Below are 20446 nucleotides of genomic sequence, written 5' to 3'. Positions count from 1 at the left end.
CGAATTGCTCCGGGCGAATTTTCTGATCGATTGTACCATTATTCGAGACGACACGATTATTTTAGAATCGTTGGAAACATGGTTATTTTACAGAAGATATCGTAATTTTGTTACAAAAGCGACACAATTTGAAGAACTTTTTTTTTCTTTGAAGTATCATGTGTCAGCAAGATCTTCACGATCATAAGGCCTTTTTAAGTTTATATACTAAAAATTATCGAACTAATGCTAATTACGTGGAATAAAGTTCACTTTCATCGATTTTAAAGCAAATTATAATGATTTTATATTATCAATGGAAAACCTTGTAGATAAAACAATTGATTTGTTGTAGATACAAAAATCGTGGAATAGCATCCACTCCATCGATTTTAAACCTGTATGACCATTGAAAACTATGACATTCGATAAAGAAGTGTAACATCTGGATCTTTTCCACCAATGAGATATCATTGTATATTATTATTATAAGAGATATTATTAAAATATTAAAAACCGGGAAACTCTTTGATACTTGCAGCGTTAGTGTAATTTTCCAAAAATGTGTATACCATCGAATGTCCGCAGGTCTTTTCAATTTCACGAATTACGTGAAACGAAACGCAGTAGATCCCACGCGCTTACCCACGCGAACGTAACCGTGATAATTCGTTTACAATCGTCGACCTTTTCGTGCAAGCGCGTTAATTACCATCGAAAAAAGAACAAGAAGAAAGAAAGGGAAAAAATTGGAGGGATATTTTTATCTGCGACGATTCGTTTCCCCGCAATTTCTCTTTCGATCGACGTATCTTAGCCAGAGGATCAATTAAAAACGGTGTTTTCTCTCGCCCTCGGTTTCTCTCGTAACTGTTAATTTCACCGACGATTAATGCCACTGCTGGATGAAGCTGTCCCACGGGATTTTTCCTCTATGCAAATTCCACGACTGCTTATTCCACGGCATGGAAAACGGTGACCTGGAAAGCCGGGCTCCATTCGTCGAGAACAATTTCCCCGTTGGGGCCAATAAAACCACGCGTACTACACCTTCTTTCCCTCGTCCACGTATCGGTGAAACGTGACGAAGAAAACGGTGATCTCTCCTTTTATCGCGGTGCAAACGACATGGAATCAAGCGATCAACGATCGTTAACCGTCGCGTACCGTCGCTCCTCTCGTCAGATAAGCCGACGTCGATATCGCCGCTTGTCACCTTTTGACTAGTTTTGGGAAATTTCCATCGTCCGTAAAGGTGAAATCGAACGGCGCAAGTATTTCTTAAAGAGAAAGTGAGCTTGTTTTCTTTCCAAATTCAGTCAATCTTATTTTGTGAAATTAGTCGAACAGTGAGATTAAAGTTAAAGGAGCTTTCAAAATCTACGAGACTTGTAAGGTGCAAACAAGTTGTGTTGTGAAAAGTGTTTTAGGAGAAGTTTCAAATAAAAGTTACTATGAAATGTTTCATTAGAGGAAAATGGTGCGTGGATTGAATTTCTGATATTTCAGTCTGTCGTTGAATTTGTCTTGTTCAAATTCGAACTGCAGAATTTCTGTTTTGCTTGTACCGACTTTGGCGAGCTGCTGGTAGCTCGTGAAACGTGTTAGCACGAACTAGAACGTCGTTTCGATAATTAATTGGGTCAACATGTTCATAGTGCAACGTGTTCATAGATTGCTACGTTCCAGAGATAGATTCTGTTGACTTTGATGTCTGAGTGATTTATCATTCATCATGATTCATTTGTTAGTTTATTAATTATTTTGTTAATATTAGAAACACGGGATATTACATCAGTTACACTAGACTAGTGCATATTGCATACACAGAGTCTAGTACTTACAGCTAACAAGAACTTTCCTGTTGAATGTACTTATTTTATTAAAGAATAGTCGACTCGAACACTAAAATAAGAAATACCAACAATGAGAAAAATAAGTCAATGAGACCAAACAAAGATGGGTTCGGGCAATAAGGAAAACTGAAGCGAAAACGCCAAGATAAAATTCCAACTACAGAAAGAAAACAACGCAATGCGAAATATAATTAAAAATGACAAACATAAATACATAAGAAAGAATGTCCATAGAAAGAAACACAATAAGAAAACTGCGAGATTCCCTGAAATAAAAACGACCTATCTAAATAGAAATCTAAAGATTCCTGGAATATTCTAAAAATTTCTAGTATTCCCTTAAGGGTATATATCAAAAATGGGAGAGCAGCAGCAGCTTCAAGTATGCCGCGATATTGAACTAGAAAGTTACCGATGTGAAAATACAACACGATATACGTGAACTATACACATTCGATAGTATATACCGTATTTCCTGTAGTCTTTTTCACGCTGTAACTTGGAATCTCCATCTTCTCAGCTATCTACCTATTCACCCTTTCATATGTTCCCAGAATGTACGTGTGAGTATCGTACAAACTTCGCTCGACTTTTTCACCGATCTTTAGCTTTATATATCGTGGAAGCTATAATATCCTCGTTTCTGTGTTATATCGAATTATCAATCGCAAATTCATTGGAATCGCGTCTAACAATCTAAGACGCTGAACAGATAAGGCGTTTCACTGTCGACAAAAGACGCGCGAGAGGACTGTGTCAAGAGCTCTTTGCTTTGGCTCGCGAAAGAACACGCCAACACGTCTCGATTTTCGTTCAAGATGTACGTAATACTGGATATATATGCCACGACAAAAGAACGACAATGTAGGCTCGCTTTTGGTATCTTGCAATTTAGAGAAAAACAATCTAAATAAGAAATTTGATACTTCTGTCAAGAGAGAAACTAAAATGGACGGAATGGATGGAATCTTATTAACTTCCAGAAACCTTTAATCCTGCAAGTATTTTCGGTTTATGGCTGGTCCTTAGAACAGTCCTTAGGTTTGTGGCACGTTCTTACAAATTACGGAGATTGTCTAACGGAAAAGCAGGTTTTTCCCATAAACAATGTCACCCATGAGCCACGTTGGTAGGAGGCTTCTTCCTCCTATCTTCATTCCTAACGTTGGCCATAACCAATGGGCATCGCAGATCGTTACCCTCACTTTCCTAACGAAAAGTATAAGCAACGAAACCGCTTTCTTTATACAACAAAGACAGTCACTCCGAGCTTTCCTCCGTAATCACACAAAAACGAGTTTCATTTGTTCTCACAACTACAGAGCAGTCACTTGTGCTCTAGACTTCATCTCTATACTTGATCTCTAGACTTGTCACAAACAGTAACATTCGAGTAACAGTCAAAGCTCATCAGTAACAGTTAAAATACAGTTCGTGGAACAGAAGGAGTCAGAAGTCAAGTCAGCAGAATCGCCAAGTCGAAGACAGTCAATCGACAGAAGATACATCATCACAGTCGCCAACACGAAACGAGTCTCAGGCCGTATTCATTCGTAGTTTAGCATTCCATATACGCACCAATGTATCACATCTTGAAGTTGTTGGATTGTTAAAAATATATATTAACCTGTTAATATCAGCGTTATATTCAGTCAACCACCCCTATTATCTTAATCGAAATAGGGGATCGATCGATTCGTGGCGTCGATTATTCGAATCGTAACGGGAATTTACGATTCCCGTTGGCGCGCTTCTTCAAAATCGCTTCTCCCGTCGAAAGTTCAATTGGATTAAAAAGAATATAAAGGTGTTAACAGATCTAGGTACATTGGGAAAAGATTAATATTCATTAGCACGCGAATGTTGATTCATTAGAAATGAAAAGCAAGATTAAAATACGTCAGCATTAAAATTCGTATCGATTCGAAATTAGAGCAAACAACTAGGGATACTAAGATCTTATAATCTTTTTGTTAATCAAGGATTGTCCAGTAACGGGATCCTCACTTCCAATATAGCGGAAAATTTCTTGAAAATTATGAATTTTATATGTGAAACTTTTTCGAAGTAACTTTAGACTGAAATTAATAATTATATTTATGGCTAGCCTCTTCCACCTGTTTAACGTACACGTATACGCTTTTTAATACATATATTTCTATCTTGTTTATTAAATATTCGCTATACAACGGCTGCAAAAAGTACCTGTACACCATTTTACTGGTTACAGTATTTATATATTAATTAATTAATTGAGAACTTGGAGAGCTTGTGGAAGTTTAATTAGGTCAAAAAACGTAGAACCGGACGAAAAGACGGTTCACTGAAAAATAAGAGTATGTTCAAATATTTTTCGTAATCATTGTATTTTAGATTCACTTGATTACTTAACTTCTCAAGGAACAAATTAATGAAGATCAGGAAAGAATAATTATTTCTCACTTCTCCGAGAAGAATAATATATGCAACCGTTGAGCCTTAAGTTTTATTATTCATGAGAGAATTTCATACATTCACGAATACTTATCGACAATGTATATCTCAAGGGGTTAATTACCTTATGTAATTACGATCTGCATTATAAATTTCACAGTCCACAACAACCATCTCAGTAAATTAATTCTGATAATATAACTATTCATGCCAATACAACAATACACTATACAACGATACTTGGAAAAATCCATTGTTTCTTTCAAAGACACAACAAACTGCATACTTTATGTAGAAACAGGCCTGTTAAATTTCATATTTCGATATACACTTTCCTCGATCCATTGGATCAACTAGAGAACTTGGCGATATTACTTCAGCCAATTCTCCATAACGCAATTAATGGGTCGAGTGGAGCGGAATCTGGAGATCCTCTTTTCCCTTGATATTTTTTTTCCGAGCCAGCTGTTTTCAGCTTCATCGGCGGGAACAGGCGGTCATAAAGGATTTGTTTGGAAGCCCCGCGTTACAGAACGGCGTAATATCGAAAAGGCTTCTTCGGTGCATTCGTCTGCCACGGTTAACACATTCCATCACCCCCTTCGCGAGTAACCAATGGGTCACCGTGCTGTCACGTTTAATCGTAGCCTGTTACGACTACGCATTCGATCGTGCTATTCTTTCTTCGTTTTGTTAAGTCGTTAACACGTCGAATGCTACGATAGTCATCGGTGACCCATGTTTTATTAAATTAATAAATTTGTTTTAATAAATTTTTCAGCATGAATTTGAAATAAAATAGATTTTATGCACTAACAAATAAATAACAGCGTTATTGGCGTTGATAACATCGTCAGAGGAAAAGTGGGCAAACATAGTATAATATTGCAAGGATTAAACGTTATGGTGATATATATTTCGATGCATCGCGGCTCCCAGGGCAAAATATCGAAAATATGTGAATCTATAAAATTGTGAAAATATGTAGAAAAAATATTCCTTATACGTAATTCATTGTACTCTAATTGTGGAAATTACCCATGAGTCTATTATTCTTTTTCTTTATCTAACGTTTATCGAGCTCGTGGGTATTTTTATACCTCGTCATAATGAATTACCTCGAACGACTTCAATGACTCGCCACAGTGATGGTAAATTGTTTCGTGATTATAAGTAACAGGAATTTTTAATCTATCTATCTGTGTTATTTGAAATTCTTTGTGTTAGTATTGTAGTTAAATTGGATTAATTGTAAAGGAGATACACACGGTTTAATAGGGAACATCAGTGTTTTCGTTATCTACGTATTTCATTATGGGTTATTAATGATACATTCGTTATTCTTTGGATTCTTCGTACTATCGTTAGTCGACGTGGTTTATTAATAGTTGACGACATCTCCAATGATATTCAGCAGCATAAATTATTTAGTCAAGGCATTCTTTGTAATTCCTTTTATCGACTCTCCAATCAGTTGATTTAGCAAATTACCTTTCAAACACCGCTTTTTTGGGCTATTTCTAGTCAAATGATATCTTTCAAAATATTAAATAGTTCTCTTTTTTTAATTTGAGGAAAATATAAAACGTGAGATATATAAATTCGAAAAATCAGAGTTAAAAAATATTTGTCTTATAATTTTTCCAACGATTCGCAATTTTGATGTCTAACGTGTATTATCCCGAATAAAATATTTGAATAAAAATTCTCTTTAGCATCATGAATAAATGATTTCATCTACACCTTCATGCACAATCATAGTCACGTAGTGAGAAAGCAAATAGCGTAAAACCAAAGAATAATAAAAAATCAAAAGATTATGATTCTTCGTAGGAATAAAACATTTACGTGCTTAGGCATATAGCCAGGAGCAATTATGTTATTCAAGGAATTTGTTTCGACGATGAAAACCGCGTGTTTACGTATGTAAATCTGTATAGGTGGAGGCACGGGCAGATTTGTTGAGCGCACGTTCATCGGGGAATATTAATGGGAACGAGTATGCATATCGTGCCGGATGGAATTGGGATAAACATGCATTCGCGATTTCTCGTTATCCCGGCGTTTCGATGCTCATGTTTATTCGCTTGCTGATTTAGAGGTGCGATTAAATTTTGGCGCACGATACCACAATTAATAAATTCTTTAAGCAGAGAAAATATGACACTTCACGTTTCTAGCATATAAAATTATATCGTAGAACACTTTTTACAAAGTCAAAGAATCTTTCATGTTTTACAATTTATTTAATAGTCTCTAGGTTCCGAGGTTAAACACTTTCTGGCAAAATTGCTATTGGAGGCCTACTTTTAAAGCCTTATTTTACTAAAAGTAATTTTATTTAAGTGACTATGACTAACACCAGCGTTGATAAATAGCTGAATTACAACGTAGCGTTCGATTTTGATCAGTATAATTCTCGTATCAAGCTTAACCTTTTAATCTAAACTTCACCGTGCTCTACATACCTTGAATGCTCGAATTAACATCGAACTTCAATCATTATTTCAATAGATACAGTTTTATTTATTCAACTTAAGGCAAACTTAAACATCACCATTTCTTACCTTAGACATTTAAGTTACCATTGAACCTTATTATCACCGCCATTCAAACTTTTACCATCTCAATAATTTCGAAAAATTCTTTCTATTTCGGCACTAACTACCAAAATTCCTTTGCAAGAATGGCATCGATATATTCTGACGCAGAATGATCAGTCTGTTTGGCCTGGGGCTGCTGGAGGGATGCATTCGGTTTCCTCTCTGGTTGGCGAGGCATTTTGAACGAGAAGCCCCGCGGGGAGAGAAGCGAGACACGAAGTAGCTCGCAAATGTTCACCTTGCTTCGAATGTGGAACATCGATTGACCGGTGAGCCGTGTGTGTTAGGTCGTTTGTTGTTTAATAGAAAGGCGGCTGTGGGTCTCCGGGCGGGCGACGGCGGATGGGAAACAAAGCTCGTCTGAAAGCACGGCCCTGGCGACACGCGGCGAATGAAAGTCGTACACACTCTCGTTCGAGCCTTGGGGTGGCTTTCGTGGTTGGTTTCCCTTTTGACTCGCTGGGAAACAGGGCCAATTACGACCCAGCGTAATCGTGATAGCCCAGCGGCACGGGAACAGTCAGCACAACTTCGAACGTTAATTCGTCCGGTTGAATTTATTTTTCCATATTTTCGATCGAAGAAAACCACGTTTTAGCAAAATAGAGCGAGGGATTGATACAACGCAGAGTTCGTTCGAGGCAGACGTACCTAATCGAGAAATAGATAAAAGCCACGGTATTAATGGTATCAGTTCGTTAAATTTAATTAAATTCGATCGCGCTCGTATTTGGATTTTGAGGAAATGAAAACTTGCTTTCAATGAGTTGGATAGCGTTAATCCGATGAATTTAATCAGGCCGATCCTTGCATAGTCGAGATTCTTTGATGCAAGTATTTTTATCAGAAAGGAACGTTTGTTTATAATATTTTCTACCGGATTTTACAGTTTCAAATTACATTTCTCAGTATTCCTAGGAACTTTTAATGAGATTACTGTCTTATTCGTGTATTTGTTTAAAGATTAATTTCTTCGTTTACTTTTATATAATATTGTAATGAAATTTAAACAAACTTCTCCGGAATATACTGTATATTTAGTAAAGTATCTAACAATATTTGCCTGCACGATAGACGCGTCCTGTACCGATGATTAAAGTATAAAACTTGCATCAAAGAGATGAAAACGAAGAAAAAGTGTCTCATACATTTTACAAAAAAAAAAAAAAAAAAAAAAGGAATAAAATTTCTATGAGAAATTGTGATTTAGTTATTCTAATAAATTTAATATGAAAAGACCCATGTTTTTGAAAAAATGAATTGCGTCGCAATTCGCGCGATGATTGAATTCATTAATTAGGCAAATTATTCGATCGATACTTGAAAAACTAAATCAAACCGTGCTTCAGAAGAGAATTTTTTTTAATAGATTCTGTAGAGTAGTTCGCTTAAAATGAACACAATTATAGAATGGAGAAAATCGAGAGTATTTGAGGTGGAAAGTATGGTTTGAGTGTTCTTCGAACTCAATTTTTGTTTATTGTTTCCGATCGATTCTTCGACAGGTATACTGTCCTGGGTGCCTCGTTGAGTAGTGGCAATTTCCAGTAACTCGTTTGAGCTGATGCAGTTAAGACCGAGAGGAAAATCTAGCTTCGAGGTTAATTAATTTTTCCGGAATTATTCGAAACAGTGGATTCGTTTTACCCCGTTTCACGTGCAATGGAAACTCACCCCGGGAAAATAAAATTATTAAATCGAAGAACAACTTGTTCAGTGCTTGTCTTGCGTGGACGCAGGAAATCTATGTTATTTCCAATCTGACACGATATCTTACTCTAATTAAACACACGACTAACCGTAACTTATTTCCAACAAATGTTCATAGATTAGATTTGTCGCGATTGAGTGAAATGTATATTAAACTCAGTGATTTATAAGATGATCGTTAATAAAATAGAAAGATTATTATAGATATACAGATTAACCTTTATGTGGAGACCTATTGCCACACATGTTAATAAATCTCAGATTAGTTGGCGGTTCTATTTCTAGATCACTACGTTATAAAGGTTAATCCAATATAATTATCTTATCTGAAGATGCGTACTTGTTTGCCAAGATTTTTAACAATTGAAAATCTTGGAACACAAAATTTTTGTTTCTTAAAGTTTCTTACAATTCAAAATATACTACAAACGCTGAATATTTATTTCTGAAGATTTTTTACCGGACAGCATAGGTTATAATAATGAAATAAAAATTAGATCTTCTTTAACGACGATTAATCTCCAATTAAATATCGATAAGAAGACAATTAACGAGATACACAGATTATCGTAATCACGAAGATTAAGGAAGAAACGTGACAAGATCTCGACTTAAGCCAAATATCACAGAATCGAGATTTCCGGCGGCGTTAAGCAGCAGCAAACGTATCGAGCTTAACCGTAAAAAGCACAGTCACGCAAGCTACTAACAACCACTTGCATCGTGAAATTGCAATTATAAGGGGGCAATAAAGATCATACGAAACGTCATAGGTGAGCTTTTGAAAGGTAGAAAAGGAAAAAGGCCTTTATTGGTAATCGTTTAATCTAGGTCATAGCAGAAGATATCTTTATCTTCTCTCCAGGATAGTCGAAACCGTAGAACTAGTGGTCCCCGAGGGGAAAGAAGGGACAAAAGGAAGTTTTCCCTCGGAGAAACGGGAACTCTTTTAGACAGCCGAGCACACGACACATTTCAAAGTTCGATCGCTCGATATCGAGCTGGAAATTGTGGAAAAAAGAAATTGAAGCATACGAAAACTTCGCGACAGTTGCATGTAGTATATACGACTGGAAAGCAAATGAAATCTCGAGCTGTCTCTTCCTTTCTCTTCACTTATCTTGGAAGTTTCCTTTGAATGATTGATGGGCTGGAAGTTTGTTGGGAATAAGGACGGGAGATAAGGTGGAAAGAGTTCTTTGGAGGTGGAGTATGAGGCTCGATTTCGAATGCATGTTCAAGGATGATGGTGGTAAAAGTGGAGGGCCCTTTACGGCCGATTAGCTCGTCGGCGTTTGCCTTTGTGCTTGGAATAGATTGAAACATTAACCCTTTCGTGGTAAGTCGAGGTTGAAGTGATCTTTCAAAAGCGTCACTACCGCACCTCTGCGTTTCTATCATTCTGAAAATTGTTTCCAACTATTTTCGAATTGCAATAGAATTTCTTGTATCTGCGAACCGACTTAGGTTTTGAGATCCAATGTATGTACGATACGTGCACAGCATGTTTGATAGTTTGATTTAATTAAAGATGCTGCACGTTGACGTGATTAACCTTTCGCTCGCCCCAGCGAGATTAAATTTAATTAAAAACTTTAGACAAAATAGAACGTCACAACACTCGTCTATTATACAGGTGCTATTTCGGGGCCGTATGCGTTTCAAAGTTCTCGCTCTTGGTAAGTGCAACCGGCGATCGTGAAACAATAATGGGAGTAATAAAGTAACGAAACTACTGGGATAAACGTCGGTATTTATTAAAAAGAAGATTTTTTTTTTATCAGCACAATTTCTTATGTTTCTTGTGATTGTTCTCAACTGGTACGTGTTCAACGCTATAGTCGTAGAAACTTTATAATTTGGATATATTTTCATATCTTCTAGGCGATTAAAAAGTTTTAATTTTATGCTAGAGCTTTTCTTCACATATTATTAGCTCTTATTGTTAATCGAAACAAGAACAATATTAGAAATCAAAAATTCAATGATCGTATCAACATTGATGAAAAAGAATATTCAATGAAGTTCAACGTAGAATTACATAGGTTAATTTTCTTATGAGAAGAAATATTGAAATTGCACGTTATCGCCGACGAATATCTAGAATACGTGGCCATGACCCCCCACGTAGCTTTAGTTCGATCTTGGCAGACAATGTTTCCCTTTAAAATCGATTATACCGGATGTGTTCTTAACGCGCGCACTCGTACCAAGAACTTTGCAGGGTAAACATCAGAATTCATTTATACGATCGATGAAGCATCTTGCTCTACATTCGTCAAGGTTTTAACTGTTCGTACACGGCGCTGCCATAAAAATGCTAATTTATTCCATTGTGCAATGTTACTTCAGCTACACTCGAATGTTCCACTGATAAGAATTTTCTACCGGCCAACGATTTGCGGTTTCTCGCGTCTCTGTTGACACGAACTAGCAAAAATTATGGATGGAATGTCACGTTTTCATAGTTCCATTTTCCTCTTCCTACACCGTCTCCATTTTCATTGATAGTTTCTCTAAAACAAATTGACAAATGGTTTTATGCAAATAATATCTAGAGTTTCTTGCGCGATAGAGAGGAGTTTTCAGGAATTTGATGGAAGAAGAGTAGGGTCCGATCGATGGGAAGTGGATCTTCGCGAATGACGCATTCTGAATACGCATTTCAGATCCTCCCTGTTTCCAACATTTAGCAATATGTTATACCTAGAAAACGAACTACATTGATGTACGCTAGAAACTGTTTGTCTCTTATAAAAAGTTACTTTCTCTTTCCCTCTGTGCTTTCTTCAAAAATATTAGAATTCAAAGGTTCCGTTCTAATTGTACAGTAAATATTTTATTAACTAATTTTTTCTTTAAATTGAAATTTTTGAGAATATAATAGATTAGGTTAATCAACGTAATTCTCACTTTTGCTCATCTCTAGCGTTTGGAGCCATCTGAGATGGTTGAATAAATTAGTCGTTAAATGATAAAATAAATGGAATAAGTTTTTGCTTGCTATTAGAAATATTCGTTTCTGACATTTACAATGGGTGGAGAGATAGTTGATTTATAAAATAAGAAAAAGGCACTATAATTTTACAAAATACAATTATATTTGTCAAGGGCTATGATTAAGATCTAGTATATAACCCAGACTAGATCACTGATACTAATGTGATAAAAATGTTTCGAATGAAAGTAAATAATTGTCACAGTTTAATAGTTTTAAACTCTTTCCAATCTAATTACACGTATATCATCTTCTTCTGTTTTAGTCTGAAATAGTACCTTTGTAATTTTTCTATTTAATTATCTTAAAAGCAAACAGGAATTCCACCATAAATTAATAACTAAAAGGTACATATATGTAATTACACGACGTTGTAATTGAAATTTTTAGGATTATTGTTCTTGTATTGTATTGTATTGTTAGTGTTTATCTCTGATGTATCGACATTTATTGTAAAATCTTGTTTGGTATGTTCTGTTTTGTTCTGTTTAGTAGAGGTTTAATAACTTCTACTATGTCGCCCGTGGTATCGTACAAACAATATTGTGTCGTGAAATATCTCGTCCATGGTTGTGAAACGGTTAAAAAGGATAGCAGGGACCTAGTAACGCAAAGAGGTCGATGATCCTGTTCTTTATGGGGTTGTCGGGATATAAGTTCCGCAGCAGGACAGACGGCGCCAGCCTCTGTCTCCTTGCCATTAGGGAAGCCTACATTCTGTGTCCAACACGGACGCACGTTTCATCGTTTCCGTGGAGGGAGATCTCACACAGACGGACTTTAACGCGCAGCACGTGATTGCATGCGCACAGGACGACACGGGTCCTCCACGAATTAAGTTGTTTTTCGAAACTCCCGATCGGGGTTACGTCCTTGGACGCCCGCTGCTCCCGTTAGCCCGGGGTGTGCCCCAGATTTTCATCGATAGCACTGTTTATTTTTAGGTTTCCACGATATCGGAGATGGTCCGCGCGTCAGCAACTATTTCATCTTCGGCTTGGGGTAACTTTCCCGACCTTGCTTCCCTATAGCGTTTTATGACCCTATTAAATTCGATAAAGTCTTCTCCTATATTGTATTCCTGCGTATATATCTATACAATTTCCCCGTGTGATCTAATTTTGTTATTTCCCCCGATGTGTGTCGGTATCTTATTTTGTGTCTTATTTCATTGAACGATAGAACACGTGGCGTTCGATGCGATTTAAATTTCGCGTCAACTCGAGCGCCATACTGCGCATGCTCTTTAGTCGTCAGCGTGACATTTTGCTGAAGAGTATAACAAAGAGAATTCGATATTCGTGAATGAATGATGTGGAAGAATGGTAGAATAGGAGATGGAGGGATTTGTAAATGTCTTGGACAACACATGAGGAATTTACATCGGATTATTTTTAGCTTTAGTTGACAGAAGAATGAGGTTAGACTAAGATCAATGGAGGCGATTCGTTGATTTTAATGATAAATTTGTTTGTTTCAGCTGAATGAGGCTCATGGAACCCTTGGGTCTTGCCCCAGATATGGTGGAGACGGGCGCATTGAAAAAATGGTCCGACTTCCCTGTCCAGCACCGATTTACTGATTACTCCAGTTCCATTGGAGAACCTACGCATCATACTATCAGTCCTTTTCCTTGTCAACCAGCACTTAACAACAAACTTGCACTATGGTAAAGTTGTAATCAGTATGAAGAATAAATTTAATTTGTTTCTGAAAGATTATAAACAATATTGTATTTCAGGGCTGGAGATATTTCTGTGTTACAAGTAGATGCAGTGGTGAATTCTACCAATGAAACAATGGATGATAACAGCCCTATGTGCCAAAGAATATTTGCTCGGGCTGGTTCGGCGCTTAAGATGGAAATATTTAATGAAATCAAAGGTACATAGTTTGTAAAGTAAAAAATAATTAGATTGCTTGTAAGCATACAATATGAATGACTATGTTTACAGAATGCAAAACAGGTGAGGTAAGAGTAACACAAGCCCATGGGTTACCTGCACGTTTTATTATTCATACTGTAGGACCAGTATACAACGTGAAGTACCAAACAGCAGCTCAAAATACGTTGCACTGCTGCTATAGGTATATTTTATCCATCTAAAGCAAATGTATTTATGATATATAAATAAATAGCATAAAATAGTTACTAGTTAATAGCATAAAATAAAATAATTAACTTTTCTTGTAGAAATGTTTTACAAAAGGCACGAGAGCTTGGTTTACGCACGATTGCGCTACCAGTAATTAATACTGTACGAAGAAATTATCCTCCTGATGCGGGAGCACATATTGCACTTAGTAAGTATGAATTATGTAAATTAATATAAATTTCTAAGTTTAATGAATATAAATCCATTGTAATAGGAACAATAAGGAGATTTCTGGAGCAATATGGTGATTCTGTAACATGTATTATATTTGTGTTGGAACCGTGTGATCTTGGAATATACGAAGTTCTTCTTCCTCTTTATTTCCCAAGAAATTTAGCAGAGCAAGATAATGCGTGTTGGCAGTTACCAAACGATATAGGTGGGATGGATGGTGAACCTTTACTTCCTGATCGACAAATTAGAATCATCGACAATCCTCAACATGCTTTACACGGTAATAATATAAATCGATATTAAAAATGTGTATATTAGTGCAGTTATTTATTGAAATCTTCTGTTCATTATAGGCGATGAAAGTATAGAACTATCTGCGCAATTAGAAACATCCGTTAACATCGGTGAACACGCGTTTGCACAAATGCAGGGTGATTTAGATAGACAAAGACTCCTCGGGGAAAGGCCACCAGCTGATCCACTTGCGGATATCATGCTGAAGCAAATGCAACAAAAAGAAAGGTATGATTGTTTGAAAAATATCTTTTGATCAATGTTTCTCGTTTTGTTTACTCTATCACTTTAATATGGTAAATTTGACGAAATTCTGTATCAGTGCGTTTGGTATTGTAAAATGTTTAAGTATAGAATATCAAAGTATTGCGAAATAGTCAACTTTAATAGTGCACTGTTGCAATATTGCAATATGTTGTTTGTTCATTTAGAGAAGTGTTTTCCACTTATTTTTGCCAGGATGCTAATAAACATAGTATTCTATTCATGCAATGTTACGAATGTAATTCTATACAAAATCAACATCGGTTTTGCGTGTCATAATGCTATTTTAACTATTTAGTAACAAGCTGCTATCTTGCATGCCAATACGTATGTGATCCATGCATCATCTCAGTAAAAAAATCCTTACTTATCAATATTTCATAATTTGTATATGCATCGTGAGTCGATAAGGAAGGAAATGGAATTGCACAGTTTCTGTTTCTACATTTTACTTACGATTAAATTTTTTATCTACTGATGTATTGATAAGATACTTCAAAAAACATACTTTCTCACTTACTAAATGCAGGTTTCTTTAATACCAATCTTTGTTACACGAATGTTTCATTCAATGAATAAATGTGTATTTGTTAAAAGAAAATCAATATTTTAATACCGGTACTATTTACGTAGTAACACGCACTACGTTGGTATATTCATATTTGATATTTTCTCCGGGTTTTTTAACTTCACATGATTATATAATTCCACTAAAATATTCCTACAATTTGAACAATTTGTTATTCGTTCAATTAATTATTCTATTCATTACATAATATTGTTTTATTACAATATAATATTTACAATTATATTCGTAATTCTATAGATTGATATTTCTGTCTTCTCTTAAGCGATCTCACACCGTATTATTTATTATATGGTATTTAATATCCATATTGATCGAAATGTAAATATCGATTTCCTGTCGGTCAATGGAATTCTTCTCTACTCATTACGAAGGAAAAATTGTCTATCTTTATATAGGCAGCTGCTATCAATAATATCATCGATGGAAACGGCCTCGTAACCTTTCCATGTCTACAAACTCGTTTACTAGAAATAGCAAAGTCAGGTATAAGAATATTCGATAACTAAACCATTTGAAAAATACAGTTCATCCCATTTTCCACGAAAGTTCGTTGCCCATAGTCGCCACTTTATTACACGATTATAATGTCTTTGTATTCACGCCATCACGATAAATCATGTGTCCAATCATGATGATTCATCAAACGGGATAAGTTTGAGATTCACTGAAGAATCCTGACGCTGTTTTATCGTATCTTGCACTAACGGTAGAACCAGGTTGTCAATCTGCAATTTTGCACCTTGACAAAAATATATTTCGATAATTTAACTCCAATTTTCTGCAATTTTCCTTAATAATGGTAGATTACATCATTGATATAGAATGTGTTGTCCTTTTGCTATTACTCTTGTAGGATCGATGACTTGAGCAATCATTCAAATATGTATACACAGTCTTCTTAAGTAATTTCAGATATACAGTTTCCTAAAATCTGCTATATTGCTACAAAGATTTTGTAGTAGTCTTCGTAATAGTAGTCAAAGACATCGCGCCCTCTCTTGAGTTGGTGTTATTCTTAATAACATGACCTTCCAGGTGTAAAATCAAAATGTTAAACTTCAGTTTGTAGAAAAAAAATATTTTTAGACATAATAATGTTAGACATAATTCAATAATTTCAAAATTCTAAAAATACCCTGAGTTAGAAGTGTCTTTAAATAACATGGAAAAATTACAAGCGTGAAGATTTAAGTATGTCAATCATAGTATAGTGCACATAAAGGGAAAGAGATATAAGTCTACGTTATAAAAAATGAATACACGTGCTGTATTTGTGTTAGGAAATTATTATTCGATACTTGCAGGTATATATGACCCTTTTAGTGAAAGGGTTAAGGGTACTTCACTACAATAACACAGTTTCACTAGCGCGCATTATTAAAATCGCTCTATGAAAATCACTTAAAAATTTCAAATTTTCCATTTAATTTAATACCTTGCAATATTGATGAAAATAAATTAATCGCAGCAAGCATGATCTTTATTTAGGCAACTTTAGAAGATATACAAGTGGAAGATGTGAACCTTGCAGATCCTGCACCATTGTTGTTCATCTTTCGATGTTGAAAATTTAATTTTTCATTTTAATAAAAGAAGATGAAAATTTATAACAACGTTACAAACTTTCGTATAAAATAAACCTTGCTATAATAAATCTTGTATTAATTCTTTGTTGTGTTAATTCTTTGTAAGATCGACAATGCTAATTTTTTGTATAAATTTCTTACAAGATCGGTAGCATCGGTTTCTTTGTCAACTTCTTGCAAGATGAACAAATGCTAAATAATAGTATAAATTATCTTCATGTCCTTGGTCACTCAGAAGTATCTCATGTTTTTCAAAATGTTCACACGCCTCTCATGCCGGATGTACGTATTTTATTTTGCGTGATTTTAACGACGCCGTAAACATTGAAACATCTGGCTCCATTAACGACGATCTTCCGTGTATGTATTTTGCGATTGAAAATTGCCCCACTTACAGCAACATTGCCACACCATTAACAATTCAAGCGTTCCTTTATTACCGTGTATATCGAATAGACAGAAACGTTCAGTACTTTCTACGTTCCACCACGTGAACATCCAATTTCTTGGTTTTCAGATTAAGTAAATGTAAATTCCGGGAAACGTCGATTTTTTACTACCTTCTGTGCTAATTCAAGGTGTGTCTTAAAAGCACGTTCTCGACGAGGGAGTGTCTCGAATCGGTCATTTCGTTGATGGAGCACCTTGGATCCATTTTAATCGAGGCCACGGTCGCGAAATCGTGAACACAATCGATTGAGAAATCGTCCCGAGTCGTCGTGATCATTATCTTTTCTATGAAGCTACAAACTCATTTGTTCCAACCTAAATGAGAAATCTATCGTAAAAAGTAGTTGTTTCTTTCCGATATTTATTTTTTTCTACGGTTTCGCTATGTTCAATAAAATTCGTAGATAATTGTACATTTTTTAAATGTATAACTATAGTTATTCTATATCTCATAATAGATCACGAATTGTGAAAATTATCTCTTTTATGAATTACGATCATTGGACATAAATCGTACCTGATTTTTTTATATATTCTCATTATGTTCACTGAAACTCGTAATCAATTTTTATGTGACAGCAGGAATTTGTGAAACAAAATTAATAATAGCACAGACATGGATAACGAAGTATTTCAGGAACACTAACAATGTTTGTTATAATCCAAGATAATGGCGAGATATTGGCAAAATTATGTTTCCGACTTCCGCAGGAACCTCGAAAATCGTTTGCTTTCTGTTTTCCAGTTCGAGGAAAGGCTCGATTTATCGCGTAGCGTGTATATCTACGATGAATCTTCCTGTAGCCTTCAGAGAGCTTTAAAGCAACGACGCATACCGGAAAATCGAACGACGTTCTATTTTCATTTCGTTAAAAGCATGGTGTTGAAATAATTACAATGAGAATGAATGGAGGACGAATCGTATATACAAGGTGTGCAATCATTATAAAAATGAATGTCGAAAGAGGATGATCCTACAAGAAAAGATAAGTAAAGAAAAAAAGAAGATTCTGAATATTTTCCTTTGGCAATTGATAGTGAAGATTATTTTGATGTTAGAAAAAATGAAGATAAATAATACATAAAACATAAACAATGTGAAACAATTGAGAACCGTGTATAATGATTTAATTCAAGGAGAGTCGTTGTATGCAACATCATGTATTTTGAACAATTTCTGCATTAGTAAAATGAATCTTAGAAATTATACCTTATTTTCATTTGCAAACTCATTGTGAGTATACAGAGATAGATAGTACCATACAAAGACTGATAAATAAGATATCAACGTTATTTGTAAACGACATATCATTCCCTTGTGACAAAACCATGAATGTGCAAATATTCGTTTTTCTTAGTAAGGAAAAGGACACGATATCTTTTCCTTTTGCGTTTTACTACATAGATTAAAGCAATGTATTTAACAAACATAGTATAACAGCGATGATTGTACTCTAAGCTTGATTTATCGCCTTATCTGATTAAGAGAATTATCCGATTTAATTTTCCAATTATGTGTTTTACCTTCAAGTATGAGTGTTTATAATCTATCGACGATTCGTTCGACCATGACACAGGATCAGATTTAACACAATTCTTTTTTTCTATCGACAAAAAAATTTTTAATTTTAAGAAAAATATAAGAGAATTGTTATTCCAATGCTACTATGATTTTTCTTAAAACGTTAAAAATTTCTTTGTTTGTTTAAACCAGGATAAGATTCGGACATACAATGTATATATAAATACGGGAACTTTAATGAGATTAAGTGCTCGCATAGGCAAAATATATTCAAAACCTCATATCATAATATTGTATTTTATTTTCTTCACTTATTTCTTCACACAGAATCGCTCTCTTTTCGATTGTACCATAATTGTTGGAATACTCGGTATTTCTCGTCGGTTCGTTGAGAAACGGCCACAATACTTTTAATCGAAAATCACGTGGAAGAAATCGGCTATTAGAAATCGTTGGGACGTATACTCATGGCAAAGGGGTTTAGAATAACGTGGAATAACGGAACGTTAAGGAGACATTGATTTTAATCTTTCGCTTTGTATCTTGACAGTTTCAATCGCACTGTCTGAGACGATAATCGAGGGTAACGATCGAACAGTAGCAGCAGCAGCAGCTGGTTTCCACCAAACGAACGCCGCGTTTTATTCGATTAAAACCAATCGACCCAGAAATGTGAAAGCGTAACGCAATTTCGCGTCGAACCATCAATACAACAATACCCGCCATAGAATTAACCAATTGCGAAAGAAAATATTCAACTCGAATCCCAAACTTCTGACAATTGCACGAATTTACAGGGGGGAAAGCAGAATGTATCATCGTAATTCTGTCAAATTGTTCAAGTAACATCTCTAAATGACTTGATATTAACGCTTATAATAGTAATTTTTCTACGTTTAATTTGTGCTGTATCATTATCAGAATTAATATTATCACAGTTGTATTTCGAATTAGAATGTTCTTTACAAGTAGCATTTGTATGTGTATTATGCAAACCAAACATTAGCCGGAGACCTTCGCTGCTAATATTTCGACAAGGACAGTGATGATAAAATAAGTAAAATCCTGTGTGTCTATCTTACAAATTACAAGCTATTTTATTTTGGATAAGTATATTTATCTCACTTGATGTTAAAAAGTGAAATTATAAAAATTGTTTCTGCAATAGAATTTGTCAATTTATCGATATTAGTAGTTAACGAAGTCACGCAAGATAATCCTAGAATTTCGAAACATACTGAAACAATTTCCAAACAATTTATCGCAATTAAAAACCGTATTAGATCTGTACTTTTATGGTCATTGGCTGACATAGTCGGAATTAGTCAACGCGCAAGAATCAGACATAAGAATCGGATTGGAAAATAGAAGCAGCTATAAATACTCTTGTACAAAACGCGTGCACTACGCATTCCTACGTGAACCCACGTCTAAAAATTCCCGTTAGGTAATGGAAAATATAACGCATCGATCCTGCTACGTTAGCCAAACGTTATTCGCGTAATCAATCAATAGGGCTAGATGAAAAGTGACAGCTTTCTGTTTGGGAACGCTCCCAATTTCGCATATTCCAGTGACACGTGCGTGTCATGCATTACAGTGTCATTGATTCAGGGAATTCTGCACTTAGAATTAACGTATGTGCTGTCTGTATAATTAATAGTATCTGTAATGTTAAATGCAGGTGTTTTCAATTGATCCGCAGTAACGGAAAAATCGTTCTCCAAGTGGAAAATCGTATGAAATTTATTTATCGAGAATTTGGCTGAATTTCTGAGAAACGAAGTTAAAATTACAGCATAAAATATTATTTATAGAAGTTCGACTCATAT

General features: G+C 35.2%; 1 protein-coding gene across 2 annotated transcripts in view; it reads left to right on the top strand.

Annotated features, from left to right (window-relative positions):
• Nucleotides 1–20446, top strand: part of LOC126867667 (protein GDAP2 homolog) — a 67312-nt gene that overhangs the window by 25344 nt on the left and 21522 nt on the right. Inside the window, exons 1-7 of one of the 2 annotated variants that reach the window (XM_050622463.1) lie at nt 12838–12999; nt 13060–13248; nt 13321–13463; nt 13535–13667; nt 13774–13883; nt 13950–14189; nt 14263–14431. In XM_050622463.1, the coding sequence (XP_050478420.1) occupies nt 13064–13248; nt 13321–13463; nt 13535–13667; nt 13774–13883; nt 13950–14189; nt 14263–14431 (980 nt within the window). In that variant the 5' untranslated portion in view covers nt 12838–12999; nt 13060–13063. Of the gene's footprint in view, nt 1–12837; nt 13000–13059; nt 13249–13320; nt 13464–13534; nt 13668–13773; nt 13884–13949; nt 14190–14262; nt 14432–20446 lie in introns of those variants that run through there. The other variant, XM_050622462.1, reaches the window with a different exon arrangement.

This window comes from Bombus huntii, chromosome 7, assembly GCF_024542735.1.
Source record: "Bombus huntii isolate Logan2020A chromosome 7, iyBomHunt1.1, whole genome shotgun sequence".
In the NCBI taxonomy this organism is placed as follows: domain Eukaryota; kingdom Metazoa; phylum Arthropoda; class Insecta; order Hymenoptera; family Apidae; genus Bombus; species Bombus huntii.
This window is presented reverse-complemented; position numbering and strand designations above follow the sequence as displayed.